The sequence below is a fragment of the Stigmatopora argus genome, chromosome 18 (assembly GCF_051989625.1).
Source record: "Stigmatopora argus isolate UIUO_Sarg chromosome 18, RoL_Sarg_1.0, whole genome shotgun sequence".
Taxonomy (NCBI): Eukaryota; Metazoa; Chordata; class Actinopteri; order Syngnathiformes; family Syngnathidae; genus Stigmatopora; species Stigmatopora argus.
The window spans coordinates 8,661,797-8,682,414 of record NC_135404.1 but is presented as its reverse complement, the minus strand read 5'-3'; the positions used below and the strand labels follow the sequence as shown (position 1 = coordinate 8,682,414).

Here is a 20,618-nt window from a genome sequence, read left to right as displayed (position 1 = left end):
AAGTCGGACAGCGAATGAGGGGACAAACAGCAAGTGTGGCATGAAAAGAGCTGTCACTCCACATGACCGGCAAGAAGAAACATTACAGCTTATGCTGAACTATAAAAACATGCATTCATTTTGAACTGCTTCTCATCACTAGGGTCGCGGGGCGTCCTGGAGCCTATCCCAGCCTGAATCGGTACCCAGCCAATTAATTTCAGGGTACAAGGAGATGGACAACAATTCAGGGGCAGTTTAGAGTGTTCAACCAGCCTACCCTGCATGTTTTTGTGATAAGGGAGGAAACTGGAATACCCAGGGAAACCCTACACAAGCCCGGGGAGAACATGACCGACCTGGGATCGAATCCTTGACCCCAGAACGTTTTTTGTTAAAACAACACGACCAAAAACATTTAAGCGATAGTCGTAATATCCAAGGATAAATCTGTATCTATTTTAAAGCCAGTCATAGTGTAATGATTGTATAAATGTCAATAATTCAATAATTCAGTGGCACCCTTTGCGTTTGTGGGTGCAGATGGACTTTCTGACCCAACTCCAAATCACAGCAGGTCAATGGACGTGACCTTTAGATAACCTTGCACATCACCATGGTAACCACCAACAGACTGTAGACGTGCGTTATTTGTCCCTCTGATGGTTTTAACAACTCCAAGGGTTTCTTTTGGGGTCCTTTATTTGGATCCGTCATGATTCGCTCGCTCCGAACCGAAGGTCAGCACAGCTCTGTATCTTTCTTCTTTTTGTTTAAGGCGGCCAAGCCTATAGCGCGCGCACAAGCGTAATTAACACTTTTACACCTCGATGGCTCCTTTGTGCACGCACAATAGTCAATGTTAGCTGCCAACCCTCAAATGAAAGCTTGGCCTTTAAAAGAAGGAGAGACTAATAAGTTCAAGAGACTGGACACTTTACGGGAAACTTACTCCGCTAATCAACTCCGTTCACTTTTTAACACGTGGACACACACTTCCAGAGGAAATGTAACATTGTTGATGTAATGTCAACTAAGGCATTGTAACTGTACACAATGCAACGTACCAAAATGTAACATACCACAAGATGTATCCTTGTGCCCTGCGATTGGCTGGCCACCAATTCCTAATGCCCAAAGTCAGATGGGTTAGACTCCAGCACCAACCCATAACCCTTGTGAGGATAAGCAGAGCCGAAAATGAATGAATGAATTTCTGAACTCTTTGTAATGCAGATGCAAGGAGAACTGTATGAAATAAGAGAGAACGACCTATTTTGCATACCTGCGGGCCAACCCCCGAAAAAACAAGCGGTTTAGTAGAAGTTGACCAAGACAATTCACTAGCGTTCTTTGTTCAATTATTCAACGATTCCGGCGTCGCTACGTGCAAACCGAATCCAGACATGAACTCTCGTTGAAAAATGCAACTGACACAAAACACAAGAAAAGTCTGCATTATTGAGAGCCGAGACGCTTTTAGTCGCGACCGGCCGTATACGTGTCGATAAACAGCAATAAATAAGTCAGCTGGTAAACAGCACCTCGACTTATGTCGCATGTCGGCAACAATCCGGAACGTCACGAGCGACTTGTCCCCTGGAAGACCAACAGATAACTGACGAGCGCTTTATTTTCGGCAACCTTTCGGGTTGCCTTGCCTGTCTGAAAAACTTCCAGTCTTTTCTACGAGATGTTGCCGGTGCCCGTAGCAATTTCCTCCCACATTTGTGAAGTACAGATGGCCGATAAGCACTTCAAAACTGCAGATTTTAACGTCAAAAATCGTATCGCTGATTTTATTAGCTTTTGCCTACATACACTCCAAAATTTTAAGGAGCCTTTCGCCTCCACGTTTACAACGCGTCGCATTAGAAGGCATTTGTGCTACTTTTCTCCCCAGTAGGTCGATAAAGGGGGGTCATGCCAGGTCATAGTAAACGCCCCCACCCCACCCCCACGTGTAGGCAGTGGGATCTGGAGCGGCGGCCGACTGCCGCGCTCGAGAGCGAGCAGCGCCGATCGTCACGGCGATAGCGCGGCGTTCCGTCGGCGTTTAGGCGGCCGGGAATCTGCCGCAGCAGACCGGCCGCCCGAGGGTCCCATGAATATTTTATGCCGAGCTGCGAAGAAAACATTCAACGCGCCGACAGAAACAAGAGGAAGAAGACGAGAAGGCTGGAAGGGAGAGATGACGACCAAGAAGATGACAAAAGTGAACCGCAAGGATAAAACTACAAGATGACAAAGTTGACAATGTTAAGAAAACCCTAGAAAATAACTCCAAATCGAGTAAAACAGCTCAGCTCAATAAAGGAAATATCGAGGTGAGGGTCCTGATATTTTCAGGGGGTGATGTAGGCAAGAGTAGATAAGATACATTTGAGTGAAAATTGACTGTTGCATGTCTGCTTTGGACCAAAAAGAGGAAAATCAAAGAAAAGGAGATGAGTTCTGAAATCATTTGATGTTTAAGTCATCAAATAATAAAGCCAGGCTTGTGTGGGTTTTCTCCGGGTACTCCGGTTTCTTCCCACATTCCAAAAACATGTATGGTAGGCTGGTTGAGCACTCTAAATTCCCACAAAGTATGATTGACTGTCCACCAATTCAGAGTATTCCCCCCCAAAGTCAGATGGGATAGGCTCCAGCACCCCCTGCAACCCTTGTTAGGATAAGCGGTTCAGAAAATGAATGAATCATGAAGCCAGCAAGTGTAAAAGGAGAAAAATCCTTTCCAGAAGTCGGCTAAAAAAGCTGTTATTTTTTAAAAAGGGGACTTTTTGGTCGAAAACACTCAAAGCAAGAAGACAACCTGTGACAAACTCGGCTCATCTGTCGCTATTTTTTTTTATAACATAACAGATGTTCCCCACAAAGCTCAGTCATATGTTCGTCAGCACATAAACACCGTTTTCATTTTAGTTTTCATTAAAATGCAATCTGTAATTATGATGTATGTATGGTAATTCCCTCGCATATGGGAGTTGCAGTAGGATAGCCTGACCTAGGTGAATGTATTCATAAATCATTTTGAAAATATATTTATTTTACTTAAAAAAAATAATAATAGCATACATTGCTTCAATTGGGCATCGAATCTCCTTTTCCCATTCTCTCCAATCTATTCCTTATCCTTATCTATCCTAACCTTGACTGGCGACCAATCTTGGCTATATGGTTCTTTTCTTGAACAAAATGGGCCCGAAAACACCACATCTCACCCACAAAAAAAAAATGAAAATCTACAAAAACAAATGCTGCTTTCCACTGTGGCTTGGTTTGCCCCCGGTTTGCCTTTTTATACTGTCACTTGCGGCCTTTCACACCTCATTTGGGATGCAGGAGGATGCTCCGTGTGCGTGCATGTACTGTATTAACTGGTAATGCACCACATGCACCACACACACAGACTCCCCGCCTATCTGTATCCTCAATCTTTATCCAATCAGAGCAGAGTGTGAGACGTTGTCCATTCGCATCGAGAGACTTTGCTGATGTCAGCAGTAAAATCTCTTCACACACACACACACACACACACACACACACACATACTCACTCACTCACTCACTCACAATGCCCTCAGTTGTACCCTTGAGAGCTTCATTAGCTGATGACAGACAAGCTTCAGTTAGCATTAGCATTTTCGCTTCATGTCATTGGCTCACAATAAAAGTCACGGTAAATGATTCATTAGACCGTGCAGTTAAAACACACTAATTGGGATTTTTTTGGAAAAATTTTGATTCAGCGTTCTTTGGGAGTCAGGAGGGAGGTGACACACTTTTAGGAAAGGTGGAATCAGCGTTGCTTATGTTTGAATTAGTAAGGGGGAAAAACATCCCCCCCCAACCTCCGCTTCTGCCCTCGTCTCCGAGTCGCCGTCACCATGACAACAGGCTAAACAGTGATGCTTGGCTAGGACAATATTCATGAGCCACTCTGGCTTCTCTATTTCTTCCTCCTCTTTTTTCTACCTTGAATACTGTGACCTTGTGAGTAATGCAAAGCTAGAGTGCCATTGATGTTTAGCTTGTACAAGACCAGGAGGAACTTGTTGCCATTCCTTAATAGAAAAAAAAACGAATTTGCAAAAGGCGTCAGATCTATTTGGAGCGGGAGACACGGCAGCGAACATGACTTTCCAATACTTTTGTCTTTGACATGAGGCTAAACGACTGAGTGCTTGTACTCGGCTAACTTCCTAACAGCTGCATTAACACAGGGTGGCGCAAGTTACGTTTGGCCGGCTGCTTCGGTACACGGTCGATTGGTCGCCGGTCTTTTGGTCGCTGATCTTTTGGTCGCCGGTCTTTTGGTCGCCCGGAAGGTTATTGATAATTACCATTTAAATCATTGCTCAAATCCCCTAAATACAAAGTGCGAATTACTATCCTCGAGCTAGTACGATATTATTCAAATGTGCTGACACACATTGCAAAAAATACAGACACACTCACACACTAACACAATTTCACAAGAATTTTTGCTGTGATATAACTGTGCTTAGTTCCTACGCATGGAAAGATCAACACAAAGTGGGTGTTTTCAGTCTGTGTGTGTGTATGCATCAAAGCAATTGATTCTGATTCTGATTGTGATCACGTGACATCTTTAGTTCTGACACGAGGCCTGCGGCGTGTCATCTCACATTACCACGGGAATGCTAGCTGGCTATAAGACATGCACACAGAGTGTTATTCACCAAGCAACGACTGAAGTCGGGCGATGGCAGCGAGCCAGCCTGCGCTGGTGTTTGGATCAAGAATGGAAAGAGAAGGAGAAATCCATTCAGAAATCTTTTTGCGGAGATGTAAAAGGGGCTCTGACAGTCAGAAGGTCAAGCCATTAATATACTGGTGGACTTTACTACTCTGCATCGCCGTTTTATACTTAAAGGCTCCTGTAAAATGGAAGTAGACATCAATAAATGAGCTGACTGGGCCAAAGAAGAGTGTGTTGTTAACAAGACTGCCAAAATGGAATGAATAAAAGAAAATGTCTCACAACTTCTACATTGTTACGATGTGGAAATTGGATGCTTCTTCATCTAGATTGTTTCCTTTGTCATCAAAATTATGGATAGCGGTAGTAGATCGATTAGATAATATAGAAAATAAATTGCTCATGGCAGTACTATATAATATTCAGACACATGCATACACAGCCACCAGGTGGTGGTCAAGCAGCAACCTTTTAACAAAAGCTGTTTCATTTTTGTCATCACAAAAAAATTTAAAAGTTTTTTTTAAAAACAGCTATTTAAACATGTGTGTTTACAGAGTTTAAATCAGCTAAAAGCTCCCTCACCTCTTTTGGTAATTGTTGCACGTGTTGAATGTGTAATCACTTCAACATACATCGATACAACTGACTATTTTTGGTCATTTAAACCAAACAAATAATTTTAAAAAATGAAAACTTAAAATCAAAGAGTCACGTAGGCCTCAATATTTACATTTGGAGTTACCTGCATGACCCAAATTTAATGTCTATAGTTGTAGAAGCCAGGAATTAAATACTATAATGATTTATTGTTACATTTCCTATAATTCGTTACATAAAAAAACATATCTAAATCTATAAAACATGACTAAAATGAAAATATATTGATTTTTAAAGCCTCTAATAACACTCTAAAGTTGACTTTATTTAGTATTTAGCTCACTGCCATTGACAATGACATTAAAACTGGGCAGACCCTCAAAAATATCTGTACATGGCTGTAATAATAGTAGAAGTAACAGTAGTAGCGGTATAGTCAAAGAATTTGAGTGGGAGTGATTTTAGTAAATCTCAACTTCTTCCCACTGCTTCTTAAACAGCGCCAGTTTAGTGGGCGATGATTTGTCGCAAAAGTAAACGTTGAAAGAGAAAAATGACAAAAACAAAAGAATACATCTTAAGCTGACGGAGATGTTAAAAGGAGCAGAGCGACGGGAGATCTCGCCTTTCGACGAGCTCTTTTGGGCAAGCCGAGTGGCGCCTAAGCAGTTTAAAGAGCAAAAAGCAAACGAAGCGACTCGGCGTGCGCATCGCTCGGCTTCACAGAGTCACCCTAATTAAAGCTGCGCTCCGATAAACGGGAAGAACGAGAGCCAGCCAGCGAGCGGGACGAGCCCCCCGGCCGGCGGGGGTGATGCATCCCGTCGTCTTCATCTTCATCTCCGTCTCTTTTGGTGATGGCTGCGCATCCGCACCTCATCTTGACCTTCTTTAATCCTCATGTGCACCACTTATGACTGAAGGAGATTTTGAGGAATGGCCAGATTTGTTTTTTTTTTTCTTCCTCTAGGAGCAGGAAAGCCCCAATGAAGAGGGTACCACAAAACAGGAGTAGTTTTGCATGTATTTGCATATTTGCATCACTATATTTGCTGGTTAATGCGACGAGCTTCTTCAAAAAAATATGCTTTCAAGCTTTTGGATGCAATTTTGCCCCAAATAAGTGAAAAACGCCAGATGCACTTGAGTTCATTTCATGACTTTCTTTCCAATTGAGAAAAATAACACGAGAAATACGAGTATCAAGGAAGAGCGTAAACTTCACTTTCAAGCGGCCATTTCTGCAACGCCAAAAAGGAGGACACTTTACGGCATTGAGGGATTATATATAAAATAGATTACCATATTTACAAAAGAGAAGAGTCCAGCCCCAACAACTATTGTTATGTTTAACACCACTAAAACGCAAACACCAACAACAGCAATTGATCTCAATTCAGCAACTCCTTCTTAGTAACGGTGACATTTTGGAAGGAAAAATAAACATCTGTGCTCATGGCGCCTACACTTGACAGCATAGTATATCATATTTTGAAGTAAAATAGCACTTTCCTAAAGTGTTTAAACACTTCCTACCTGTAGCTGCTTTCAATGGAGCAAGCAATTGTAAATAATGAACTCTGTTGCAACTCCAAAAGTGAGGACAAATCGGCGTCCAACTCAAGGATGCCAGACGAGGCATTTAATGGAAGGACTGTCCTGCATAAATCCTCAAAGCAGCGCTTTTGAACGTTATTTCCATGAATTGACTATGTGACGAATGGCAACCGCGTCATTTTGAACAATGTTCAATTATAGCAATAGGTTTCCGCAATTCATTTTCAGCAGAAATATTGAAACACTACAGACCTTAATTAAGATAAATTCAAGCAGAGAAAGGCAAGCGTTTTACACACGAGATTCATCAAGACCAAGATTTGTCAATCAGTAGAGCCTAAAATCAGGGATTCCTGCAGTCCGCCACTCTTCTTAAAGAAACGAGTGGAAAACAGACTTTCTGCTTTTCTCAGTGGAGCTGACTTGTTTGTTTCTGTCATTGATTCCCAAACAGTACGCCATGAGACGTTGTCTGTTGGGCCCCTGGGAAGAGTTTTGCTTATGTGCCGTATCTCGCTAGGGAATTATTATTTCCTTAAAATAAGGAATCTTTGTTCATCCATCACTGTTGCTGATGTTCTCCGTGTAAGACTATGCGTGGATGTGAACACGTTTGTAATGTATATGTGTCTGTCTGTTAGGGTACACGGTCGATTGGTCGCCGGTCTTTTGGTCGCCGATCTTTTGGTCGCCCGGAAGGTAAGTGATAATTACCATTTAAATCGTTGCTCAAATTCTCTAAATACAAACTGTGAATTACTATTTAGTCATACTTAATGCCCTAGTAATTATTAGGCTAAAGAAAAGCTCCAAATTTCCCAGACTTTTATTGTTTTTTGTTGGAGAACTTGTTAAGACCCTGACTGACATAGCTTCTTAAAGGGACAACGCATGTACATCCAAACTCTTATACACACACACGTCGGCTCAGTGAAACTGCTCATGGCCATTGTTGGCTTTTATTGATGCGTAGACCGTGTTGTTTTACCTTGTTTTGTCGCTGGTCTTTTGGTCGTCGGTCTTTTGGTCGCCGGTCTTATGGTCACCCGTTGTCGCGGTCGGGGCGACCAAAAGTCCGCGACCAAAAGTCCGCGACCAAAAGACCGGCGGCCAAAAGACCGGCGACCAAAAGACCGGCGACCAAAAGACCGGCGACCAATCGACCGCACACGGTCTGCTAGAATGCGTGTCATCTGTGGGGGTGCAATGTGTATATCGTCTAATGCCCTTCACGTGGCATAGAGCGACACGAGAAGCCTCTCTGCCAGGAGCACATTTTTCATTCCATAGCGTCATAATCTAAGCGCTAGTTTCCCTTTCCCTTCCTGACCAGTCATCAGCAGATGGCAAAGACACGCCCACGTAAGCAGTTGTATCTTTGATCCAATTTATAAATGTCGCACAGTGTGAACAAGTTCACCGTTTGCGAACCCACAGTAGCCAACAAGATGTGTGACGGTGCCATTTCCTTTAACACGTGGCCCGCTGTGACTCATCTGATTTAACTAGCTAGCAGACGACATTGGCGTGACGACGCGGCGGTGACGTTTTGTCGCTCCCTAACGAGCCAGTAGCCAAAGCTTCTTCATAATTCATCAATGGCGCATCAAAGATACATGAGTCCTTATTAGTCAAGCGGGTTATCTTTAATTCAGTGCGTATTCAGAAAACCGCGCTGAAGATGTTGTCACCGCGTAAACAAACAAAAACATGCCATCATTTGTGTCGGAACACGACTATTTTTCCGCTGTCGTTACAAAGTTGATGATAAAGCGCATCTACTCATCCACTATGGTACACAAAATATAAGTGACTAGTCAATTTTCCCATTGGAACACCAACAATTTTCCCTAGCAACAGCTCCTAATTTAAAAATGACATCATTGTATGTCAGGGGTCAGAAACCTAAGGTCACGACACTACCTCAAGCACCACTACATCCACGAATGGGGGCCTCACGTTACCCCACTGTGGCTCCGACACGACCTCTAGCACTGCTTTAGTCATATATTTTTTTTCCACTCATGCATACTTATTGATAATCATTGATTAGCAACTGCAAACAATGTTATTAAAATAATTTAGCTACTTATCGTTCTTCAAAAGTAATGTTGGAAATGCAGGAATCTATTTTTACTTTTGAATTCTGAGTAAAGCTCTCAAGGAATTACATTTAAAAATATGAATTGTTTATGACGCTCTGTCAAAACTGTTTTACGTGCTTTCGTTTGTGTATTTCTGGGCTTGTGACGCTACGACCGCAAGTTTGTGCAGTTGTTACTGTTTGCGACAGTCCAATTCTCACTGTGTATCGTTGACTGTGTGTGTTTGTGATAGCATATTTATGTACTTGTGTGTGCACATGTTTAATTGAACACGCGTGTTTCTCTGATGAATCAACAGGTGGCTCCCGTATGGTCTGACTGAAGACCGTGGTTGTCATGTCAACATCAGAAGAACTCACTGGACTGTGTGTGCATTTGTGTGTTTTTGTGATCTTGGTGTCCCTTGAGACGAGTATTAAGATTGGTGCACTTTAAAAGTGAAAATGGCAAATGGAAAATCGGATTTGCAGTCAAGCTTCGACATTTGAAACCAAAAGTGAGCAATCACGTAATCTCTATTTCAATGTGCGCTACATGCAGGGCAGCTCGTGGTTGCCATGTCTGACTCACACAAATGAAAGTAATCTCACAAATGTTGCCGTTTGCTTCAATGAAAACATTTTTCCTGAGTGTCAATGCGAAAGCTTGTTTATCAGTTTGGGTCACGACATTGTATGAAGACCAATCCATTCACATTCTATTTGATTTAACTATGTTGCAAGTTACTTTGCGGACCCCCAAACTGGGCTACGCCAACCCCTGCATGAAAGAACACAACACGTATGATAAACGCAACACCTCGAAAGCAGCGTGTTGCGCTGATTTTTTGTTTAGGTGTTGCTTCCAAGTTCAAATGACTTCGGAAACACAAACGAGCGCCGCAGGCAGACTCTGATCTGAAACTGGGGCACGACGGCAATTTATCGAGTGGGAATCAGACCTGCCGGGTTTATCGCCTTTGATTACGGCGCCTAAAATTTGACGAGTCATCCACCGCTCGCCTCGCACTGCCAACACGCTTGAGAAAAGAGGTCAGGTGACGTTCTCCGTCACTCCCTTGAGTCACTTGGAGTTTCTCAACCTCCACTCAGAGCGATTTTAAACTTTGTTTTCATTTATTTGTGCCCATGCAGCTGACAGAGTCCGCATACACACTTTGAACAACTTAGCCGCATCATGTCATCACAATAGAACTAATTGGCAACAAGTAGGAATTAATTTCAAGGTTTAGGATGCTGTTACATTAAAAACCTACTAGCAGAAAATTGGATTGTGTAGCAAATGAGGTGCTAAAAATTGTATTATACCATGACAGATAAGTTTAAAAAAACGCAGTCACCTTTTAAATCCGCACATATTCAAAGTCCATAGTTTAAAACATGAGGACAAAACTAAAATTAGCAATTCATGGGCATGATTTGTATTCGAAATTGTTATTTCAACTCATTAGGAGAGACTGACAGGTCAATTGATGACTTTCGCCGCCAATGGCAGGGAACATGTTAATTAATTAAACAAAATCAAATTTTGTGCAACCACTTTTAGACATGATTGCTTCGTCAATATTTATTTAGAAGAGGCCACTAGCTGATGTTCATTTTGCTGAATTCCCAAAAGGGAGTTTCCTAAAGTTATAACCAATGAAATGGCACTAAAACGGCTGTTTCATATTAAAATAGATGACCTCCTCTTTCAATTCTGCACCCTTCAGAATTTTTCGGTGTGCCCTTTTATGATAAAAAGCCAATGTCATGTCACTCGGTTAATGGCTACCAAAAGCAGTTTTTTTCCACTAAATAATGATAAACACGGGAATATCCAGACACGCAGCAGACTGATAAAGAACACTGTTGAATTTTCTAAGTGAAAAAAATAGATTCAAGCGGCACCAAAAAGAACTCTGACAGTCAGCAACGCTCACATCACCAACCGACGTACGTTTTCATGTATCCGCGTGGATACATTTCATCCCTCCTGCTACGACTAGACATCCAACGTCCACTTGGCCCGATGAATTAAACATTCTATCGTGCGAACCGAGGTCGCGTTTGACCGCTGGCCGTCTATCATGTTTTATATCTGACGAGGGAATAACAAAGTGCTGTAAATTTGGTTGGGGTGGAGAAACCGTTTACATAAAAAAATGATAATAAGTGCCAAATGTGATTTATTTCAATTGTATGACGTTTCATTTCCCCAAGTGAGAAAAAAAAGGGGAATGGGTGGATGGACATTTATCAATGGCACGGAATGAGTTAATGAGGACTAAAGTGTCACAATTTTACCCAGCAACACACACTCACAAGTGAGCCCACTCATTATAAAGATAGAAAATATCTGAAGATGGGAAAAAAAAATCACATTGTCAGGTGAGGAAAATGAAACATGCACAGGAAAGTGAGCGGAAACAAGGAAAAATTATGTCTTTTCTTCCCCTAAATTGACACTAATTGGGCCCAGCCACATGGCTCATAGTTTGAAAATTAGCCCCATTTGTCGGAATATTAATGAGCACTGTTATCTAACGATGCAGCCTATTAAAATATGGGAGAGTGGCTGATAGGCCAAGATTTAGGGGTATTGAACCATTGGATATGGGCCATCACCCCAACCTATGGATGTCAATTCCTCAGGTTTCTAACAACCACCTCAATTAGATCGAGGTTTGTGGCCATGAATGTCACCATGGCAACATCATCCATTCCAAAATCCATCTGCATCAATTTGTATAAGTATCATCAGAACCACAACTAAGCTTAAACCATAGCTCGTGAAACAACCAAGATTACAAGCAGAGTTCGAATCAGAACCAATGTAGGAACCAAAGCTCCAACCATAGGAAGAACCAAAAGATAAGCTTCAACCACAACCATACAAAGAAACATAACTATATATTGGATATGAAGTCAAATAAATCAAAATGAACAGAATTCATGCTAAGCTAAAACCCAAATTTCAACCAGAATCTTCAGACCATGTGGAACATTTCAAATGTGTTGCTTACCTTCTTGTACCGCCTGGAAAGGATTGTTGGGCTCGATGAGTTTGATAGAGTGTGTGATCTTCTCACTTTGCAGGACATCATCACTCAAACTGAGGTCTGACACAGCCAGCTGGAACACTTCTTCGTCCCGGGCCGCATTCTCCTCAAAGATTGCACCTGGAAATCATTGAGGAGCAGGTCAAAAGATGCCATGAAAGCGCAGTAGCACTTCCTATGCTGGGACAGTTCCACATCCAGGATATTATCATGAAAACACGGCATTCTGATTAATATTGCTCTCTTGGGATAACAAAACAGATAGATTTTTTATTCATTTGAGAGGGTTGCCATTTTGTCCATCAAAGCCTTCAACTTTCAGCAAAAGAAATCGATGTCACGAACTTTGATGCAAGCACATGAAAGTCGTGTAAGCAAACACGGAATCTGGGTTTATTGAGTGGGTTCATCTACACCACAAAGTGTGTTATAAAAGCTACATTCAGAACACATGAAACCCAATCATAAAGAATTATCACCGTGTAAACAATTCATTATTTCATCCATTCATTCTGAACACTGCTTATTCTTGCCAGGGTCGTTGGGGGGCTGGAGACTGTTCCATCTTTGGGGGAAAGGCAGACTACATCCTGAACTGGTCATCATTCAGTTATAGGGCACACAAAGGGTAAAAAAAACCACTCAAACTTCCATTGAGTTGGAGTCGATACCGCGACGCCTACACCAAAGTCAGACAAATGTATCACTACACCGTCGCCAACCTATTTTAATAAATTTGACACATACTCAGGGTCAAGCTTGCTCTCACTCTCGGCCACGTAAGCAATATTAACACATTATGCACGACTCATTTCGTTTCTCTGCAGAGTGCAGCAAGGGATGTACACATCACTATGAGTACTTGCAGCTAGTGGTTTAGTGTTCGATATCATTTACTTCCAAGTGCACTTAAACGCCTCAATTTCTTTTTGGAGGAAAAGACGTGTACACAAAGAGGACAGAAAAAAAATCAGGCAATTCTCAGGCTCAATCAACACTTTTATTTAGCGACTGTGGTCAAACGAGCTTCCGGCCTGAAAAACTCCATCTGTTCGCGCACTGTACAAAGCCTTAGCTTGGCTGCCCCTCCAGTTCAGACTGCAGTCACATTCCGGAAATGTGGTCCAGATCGTATTTAAATCCATACACAAAAGTGGATTAGATCCGATTTGAAGACATGAAGGCGGAAAAAAAACGGAATTGGGTCACTTGTGAACATAGTAGTGCAGTGTGAAAAAGCCTGAAATGTTGATAATATTCTCTGCGAAGCTTAACATCGTCTCTGGGTGATCATTTTCATAAAATGAATGGTGCAAACTCTGCCAAAAGAGTGGGAAAGGTTTCCAAAATAGTCTTTGTTGTCTTATTAGTAAGGATTAAAAGAAACTTTTGTCCGAGGCGACAAAAATCTAACATCCGAACACATTCCCTCCATCCTATTCCATTGGCTCTAAGAACTGAAGGTGATGGTTGTCCATTCCAATTGAACTGGGAGGGTTGGCAGTAAGTATTCGCAAAATGAATGAGGAATTTGTACTCTGTTGGGTGTCAGTCCACCTGGAATTGATGTCTCATTGGTGTCTTGAGCTGGGATTGAGCAAAAGACGGACAAAGCGCGTGAACGTCACAGGAAATAAAACTTAGAGGCGGCAGGATGGGACAGATGCTCCGGCATGGAGGAGGGGTACTACGAGTCGGTTGAGGGTCACTGGCGCAGGCCGAAGCCAGAACCGGGCCTGTCACATCCCATCCGAGTGCGGCTAGAAACAACCAAGTCACTGCCAGTTGTTCTAGTCAGCCAGGGATTGTCTCAACCGTGCAGATCAACTGCACGGGTCACAGGAAGTTCAACATCCTTCTTCTTTATCTGTCTCATCATCTTGCTCATGATTCTTCAGGTTCTGCTCAAGCTATGGTTTGTGTTTACGCTTGGGCGACTGGTTGTGGTTTGACTTGGGCTTTTGCTTCTCATTTTGGTCAACCTGTCGTGTTTTGCTACAATTGATGAAGCTCCAAGCGCCTTTGACAACTTTTGCTGAGGTCCATCACTGTCTGGTGGTTTGTCATTAACTTTCAACGATTTTTCCGTGGTCAGTTTTTTGCCTTTACTGACGTCGTATATCGACAAGAACCGACGGTGCACATGTTTCTCATCAATTCTTTGAGACGGCACATACATTTCATTGAGCAACTGTCATCCTTCATCTCTCATCTATCAGCAGTAAATTATCATCCATCATCTTCCTATCCTTTTCCTCGTAGCCATAAAGATCAATAGGGTCCTCCTCCCTAAACATGATGCCATCTTGTCTGCCATCTTCTAGCTTGAGCCAACCATTGAAAGCAATTTCACAGAAGCTAAACATTGGTTTGAATAAATATGTGCATCGTGTGAGTGAAGAAAGTCTTCCTTGTGTGCCTAAAACAGTGTTTCAATAATCTAGGAGGGATTTCTTGTTGTCGTCTGAGCACTTTTCAATCGTGTGAGAAGGCTTCGGTAGTGCGTGGCAGAGTTTTACTCGTCTGGATAACGTTATTTCTTCATGGTAAAACAGGCCTGGTGATTGACAGGTGCCTTTTGCGCTTTCCCCTTCATTTTCTTCTATCCAGACACTGCAGTGTTTCCTCTCCAGCTTGTCCTGCTGCACCAAACCAGATCCCCACGTGAACGTGTACGCGCGTGCGTGTGGCGTCATTACACTTTCTATCCGAGCCCCCCCCCCCCCCCCCCTCTCCCTTTTGAAGTGCATTTGATGACAAAGTGTCGCTGAGCAGCGCGCCAGGCAGCAACAGTCGCCGTTTGTCCTCTTTGTCATGACTTCATTAACATGACGCACACGTCGTGCTCAAAGTTCAGCCTCAATCGCGGATGGCAAAGAGAGAGGGAGAAAGCCACGAGGAACTGCTCCATTGTTTGTCTCAGTGTGGCCTGGCGACCAATCCTGGGGTGGACACCGCCTCGCCCAAAAAGTCATTTTCAAAATGCATTGCAAAGAAAGAATGTCACGACTACTTTTGTGTCTTCGGTTTGGGAAAATCCCAGAAGTCAAGGCATTAATACTTCCTCATAACATATTTGTAATGATCAATAATTGTTTCCCTAAACAAGACTGCCTCAATCGGTTCCCATGACAACAACAAACAGCCATGCTTCATCAGCACCCAAATGGGCCTGATGTGATCATGTGACATTTCCCATGAAAAAAATCAGTTGTATCGATCGTTATTTACAGGAGCACTTAAGCCCCATTACGTATGCATGAACCTAATGCTGCATAGCGACATATGTAAAACACCAATCCGTAGGGATTCAAATGACACGTAACGTACGGTACGTCCTTTCTACGTGCCTTTCTCCCATATTTCCTCTCAATCCTATCACATTCTCACCACCTAACCTTTACATAATATTTCAAGTTGATACTATAGTACTCATGTAGCATGTTTTCCTATTGCAGGTGTAAACATTTAACATAACATGCCTGTTTATGTCATTTGACATGTCTGGGCAAAGCCGTCCCACTTAATTGCAACACTTTGAATGAAACTGACTGAATGTATGAATGAAGGAGTGAGCAACAGCTTGCCTTCCCCATCACGCGCCAATGTGGGGAGGGGGCTGAGCTATCCCCCATCACGTCCCCCCACCCCTCCATCCCCACCTTTAGGCAGCATCAGGACCGTACCGCATGCACCCCACTGAAGGGGGGGGTAATCCACTGCCTTACCAATGTGTATGATGGAGTCGGCGTGCAGCGCCCGTCCGTGGAGCAGCAACAAGCACGCACGCACCATCAGCACCACGCGTGGATCCATGGCCGCGTGCACGCGTGCCCACGCACGCACGCCGACACCCGCTACCGCCGCCGCCTCGTCCTCAGTGCGCAAAAAAAGAAGGAAAAGGTGGAAAGACAAGGGGGGGAAGAGCAGGAAAGAAAAAGGAAAGCAATCCAAAGTGAGCCTGCGGGACGGGGGGAGAAAAAGAGGAAAAGAAGCAAAAAGATGAAGAAGCTTCCAGACTGCGGGGGAAGAGAAGCAGCTGAGCCGCCAGGAGGAGGAAGAAGAAGAAGAAGAAGAGCGAGAGGAGGAAGAGAAGCCAGGCTTGCTCCGCACACTGTGCCCCTCCAAACACAATGATGACATGGAGAGAGAGAGCGAGAGAACGAACGAACGAGCGAGAGAGCGAGCGAGAGAGGGAGGGAAAGAGAGGATGCTCTCGCACACTAGCGCTACAGGCGTCCAATCCGTCGGAACTGGGAGTGATGGCAAAGACTATCCCACTTTCAGTTCAACTGGTTTTGGGCATCAACTACAAATATTTAAAAAAAATCTATAATTCTCGACCTCCATAAGAAAGGGCACACCCATGATTGGTCGCCGACCAATCGCATGATACAGTAACATAACAGACTGTTTACATTTACAGTGAGGGATAGTAAGGTTGAGGGAAGTGGTCTAGTGAGGTGTTATGGGGAGTCATTTTTGTCTGTAATTGGCTGGCGACCAGTCCATTTTTTTTTCTTTTGTCTCACTCATTTCTTTACAGGTCTTACGTGCTCTCCAAATTCTTGGCGACCAATCCGTTTTATGGGCCTGAGGCGCAAATAGTACTGACTCATTAAAATAAAATCACGGGACATTTCTTCTCGATATTATGAAATATTTCAAGGTCTCTTTTTGAATAACTTCACTGCGACAGTCGGTTAAAAGTGGAGTGCCTCGCCCTCTTTTGGCCATTCTAGTCATTACAGAGTGGTTCACATTTGCCTTCAGGATTTTAGCTTAAATGTTTATTATTCATTTACTCACATTACTCATGACTTATTTTAATTAAAATATGACTTTTGGGAAAATTCTCTCCTCAAAAAAATAAGCGTAATTGATTTTCTGCCACTAAATGCAGTAGAAGTCAAATCCATTTGGACCAGGAGAGGTCATAATAGCTGCCAGGCCTCCCATTCATAATGGATTAGACTTCTTTTCGCCACCAATGGCAGGCAGGCAAAAGTTTAGTTGGCATCTACTGTTTGAACATACAATCTCTTCGTCGTTTTGTGTGATGCAAGCTGACAAAATGTTCTCGTGGGACCCACACACGCACACTTGGATGCAAATGAATGATGAAGGTTGCGAGGGGAGTGATTTCGATGTGGAGAAAAGTAAGGTGCGCATGACGCCATAAAGTTGGAATGTGATTATTAGTAGGTGTGATGGCATTATGAGGGCTGTTATGACGAAATTAAAAGTTTGGAGGTTGAAAGTTGCCAGAGAGTTCCAATATCACGAATAACACAATTCCATAATGTCCTCAAATTATTATGCCATGAAGTCTGTGGAAAAGTGACAAAGAAAACAAGTGCTCGTACCTTCACATCTTATTGACAGTCATCAATCCAAGCATTTCAATGCTTCTTTCTAGTCCTCTTTTAAAATCTGTAAAGTAGAAGACACAAAAAATGATTAGCAAATAACGCATTGCCTTTATAAGTCAGTTTCCATACCTGTCAACCTCGGTCAATTGCTCCCCTTATTAATAATTGCAATTTCCCCTAAGCAATTTAAAAAAAACATACAAATGCACTACGACACATATTTACTCACATAGGGCGCACTTGTAAGTCTAAAATTTGGACGGGGTGCCCAGTCAATATCATACCTGTCAACCTCTGCCGATAACTGCCCTTATAAATGATTATGATTCCCCTTACAAACCCCCAAAAAACCTTACAAACACCGTACGAGTCGTACGGTGTTTGTAAGGTTTTTTGGGGGGTTTGTAAGGGGAATCATAATCATTTATAAGGGCAGTTATCGGCAGAGGTTGACAGGTATCCAATATGCACTAACTTCAAGATTCTGTAGATGTCGCTGTATGACGCTGACAGCTTGACTGTCTGGGTACATTGCTTGCTGAGGCACTATATTTATGCAGTGAAAAAGGGCAGAAGTGACTGACGCACGTACGCATATCATGCTCGAAGCATGACAATATTAGCAGTCGACGATTACGTTTTCGTCTGCTACCAGTGACCGAAACGATCCGGATTAGAGACGAAATGGGCAAAACGAGATCGGTTTTACAAAAACATACTTTAAAAAAATCCTGTGCAAAAGTTGTTACACGACATACACAATTTGAAATGATAAAAACTTATAAAATATGTGAAAAAACGTAGAACTTGATAGGTATGATTGCCACACATTGAACACTTCAAATTCTTCATAATCCATATTCATAGAGCGTCCTACTAAGTCTGTGATGCAAGAGTAAGAGTGCCCAGTCGACTCCGATGTTGTTTTGTTCTCACACAAAGAAAGATCAACATTCAAGAGTTACTGTGAAGCTTTCATTGTGTGTCCTTGCATCCACTTTTCTTACTCTATAGACCAGGGTGAACTTTCATTAGTGGATAATGTGCCTGATTAAACACGCGCACACACAAACACGATCAATGAGGCCCAGTGGTTGTGCACTGAAGGAAATGCTAAGTTTGGATGATTAGTCAAACTAACCTTGGCGAACACAATGTCCTGTGCTACGATGAACGAGTCGGTGTGTGCGTACAGTGTATGCGTGTCGAGTTCTTTGTTTGTGAGTGTTTTCTGAGTGTCTTTTCCAAGATGCTGCCATGCTTGTTTTTGCCATCCCTCACCAGGGTCCCCCCATGCCGTCCAATGGCCGCCGAGCGGCACATCGGTGTTTTGCCTCGTTAATTAAAAGTCATCACGGCATCCCGCTGTCGCGGGCCGGGCGTGAGTGACAGGAAGTGCCTTTGGAGGGGCTTCTAACAGGATTACGGGAGTGCGTGTGCCAGCCAGCGCGTCCTTTACAAAAGCGAGCAGCGTGGCGGTGAGGGAGCAGAAGGGCGGACCCCGGCCGGCTTTTGGCCGCCGGGTGTCTGGAGTGACACTTGTTGGCCCGCTTTGCTTCAGCGAAGCCAATCAAACGGCTCGTTGGTGGCAGCGGGCCGACGTGGGCGGCAGATCAAAGCGTCCCCGCCACACCCGAGCAAAGACCGCCATGCTACAGAAAGTGGGTTTTTAATCAGGACATGCTGGCTGGACTTTGGAAATTAAAAAGGGAGAATTAGCGTTGTAACCTTTACGATTAGGGATGTACACAATTTGAAATCAAATCGGAATTTATCGGAATTTGGGCCCGATCGCGTCTTTTTTGGAGGAAATTTGGTTTGTTTTTTTATGTTTGGCTATGGCAGTTAATGAGTTAAGGTAGTGATCCATAAGTAAATTTAGAGATATACAGACAAGTTTGACTCAAACTTTGAAGTAAAATAACTAAATGTCTAAAATAAAAAAAATCACAACTAAAATAGCTCTGTTTATTGCATTGGGTGACCAAGTTTATTCATCGTATGAGTTTATTTATGTGACAAACATTATGAAAACAATTTGTTTGCAACAATCTGCTGCACAACCGAGGAAAAAAAGGGGATTTTTGTCTAAAGCATGCTGTCGTACCTTTACTTGTGGATGAAATCTGTCACTTTGCTGCTATTTTCTTCCTTGATCTTTAAAAGTTTCTACACCTAAAAGGATAAAATGCAAACCGTAATGAGTGAATGCTATTCCGGGAAAATCGAATCAAGTTTACATGTCCACATGCAGCCAAATGTTAAATGTAGGATTCAGTAACTTTGTCACCTTTTGGTACGATCTCGAATTTTTCCACCAGGAAAAAAACATTTGAGATAAATAAGCAGCTTTGCAGCAGTTTCGTAAGCTTTTCCGATCGTTTGTAAAGTGATAACATCGACAACATCAGCGTTTAATCAAGTTGGTTTCAGACAGGTGAGAAAACGGCATGGTTGCAGCGTATAGTGGGAAATGTGCTCTTACGCCCTCTACAGGTTGGAGGTAGAGTTGCTGTTTTTAAATTTAACCCTTGCACTTTTTTTACTCATTGTACCTATCCAAAACATGACTATTTACAGCCATTTGTCCAAGTTTCAATGAATTGGACGTCAATTATTATCAAGGCAATCAACGATATATTAATAGTCTTTAATTTATTCAATTGTAACTTGAAAAAAGGGGGGAAACAGTACATTTTCTCTTATTTATTTAAAGAGAATGATTTTTTAAAAAGATACATTTGCAAATATTATATTACTTTATTTTAAATCGTTATTTATTTCTTAAATTATTTTAAAAAGGAGATTTTGAAGAAAAAAAATGGATATATTTGTTGAAAAATCAGAGTTGCAGGCATCCCAAGTCCACATGAATTAGGGGTCCATCCTCGTCAATGGCAACCAATGTTTTATTTGGTTCCAACTCAAATAGTCGAACAATCCATAATTGTTGGCCAAATTCACAGTCATTTGATCCAAATGAAGCCAAATATGTTTTGAAACTATGGGCGTGACGTCACGTGGCGTTTTAATTGTATCGTTGGGGCAAACTCTTTCGAAGGGAGGGCGTGCGCACTCGCAGCTGCCCACTCGCGCGCCTCTAATCCACTTTTGATGAACTCTCCAAAAAAAGTGTCCCAATGGACCCCCCCGTGCCCCCTGCCAGGCGGCCACCCTCCGGCTGTTGACCCGCGCACGCCTACCACGCGCATAAATGGCGAGAAGACGCAAGCCTGTCAC

General features: G+C 42.8%; 1 protein-coding gene across 8 annotated transcripts in view; it reads right to left on the bottom strand.

Annotated features, from left to right (window-relative positions):
* Positions 1-19,801, bottom strand: part of LOC144093249 (glutamate receptor ionotropic, delta-1-like) — a 108,872-nt gene extending 89,071 nt beyond the window's left edge. For 4 of the 8 annotated variants that reach the window (XR_013306246.1, XR_013306247.1, XR_013306248.1 and 1 more), the window contains exons 1-2: positions 15,735-16,162; positions 11,971-12,126 (exon numbers count right to left, since the gene is read on the bottom strand). Coding sequence is in view for 2 of the 8 variants with exons in the window: in XM_077626601.1 (XP_077482727.1) it covers positions 11,971-12,126; positions 15,735-16,149 (571 nt within the window). In the remaining 6 variants the exon portion in view is untranslated. Of the gene's footprint in view, positions 1-11,970; positions 12,127-15,734; positions 16,163-17,372; positions 17,440-19,485; positions 19,554-19,668 lie in introns of those variants that run through there. The other 4 variants (XM_077626603.1, XR_013306250.1, XM_077626601.1 and 1 more) reach the window with 4 other exon arrangements.
* Between the last annotated feature and the right edge of the window lie 817 nt (positions 19,802-20,618).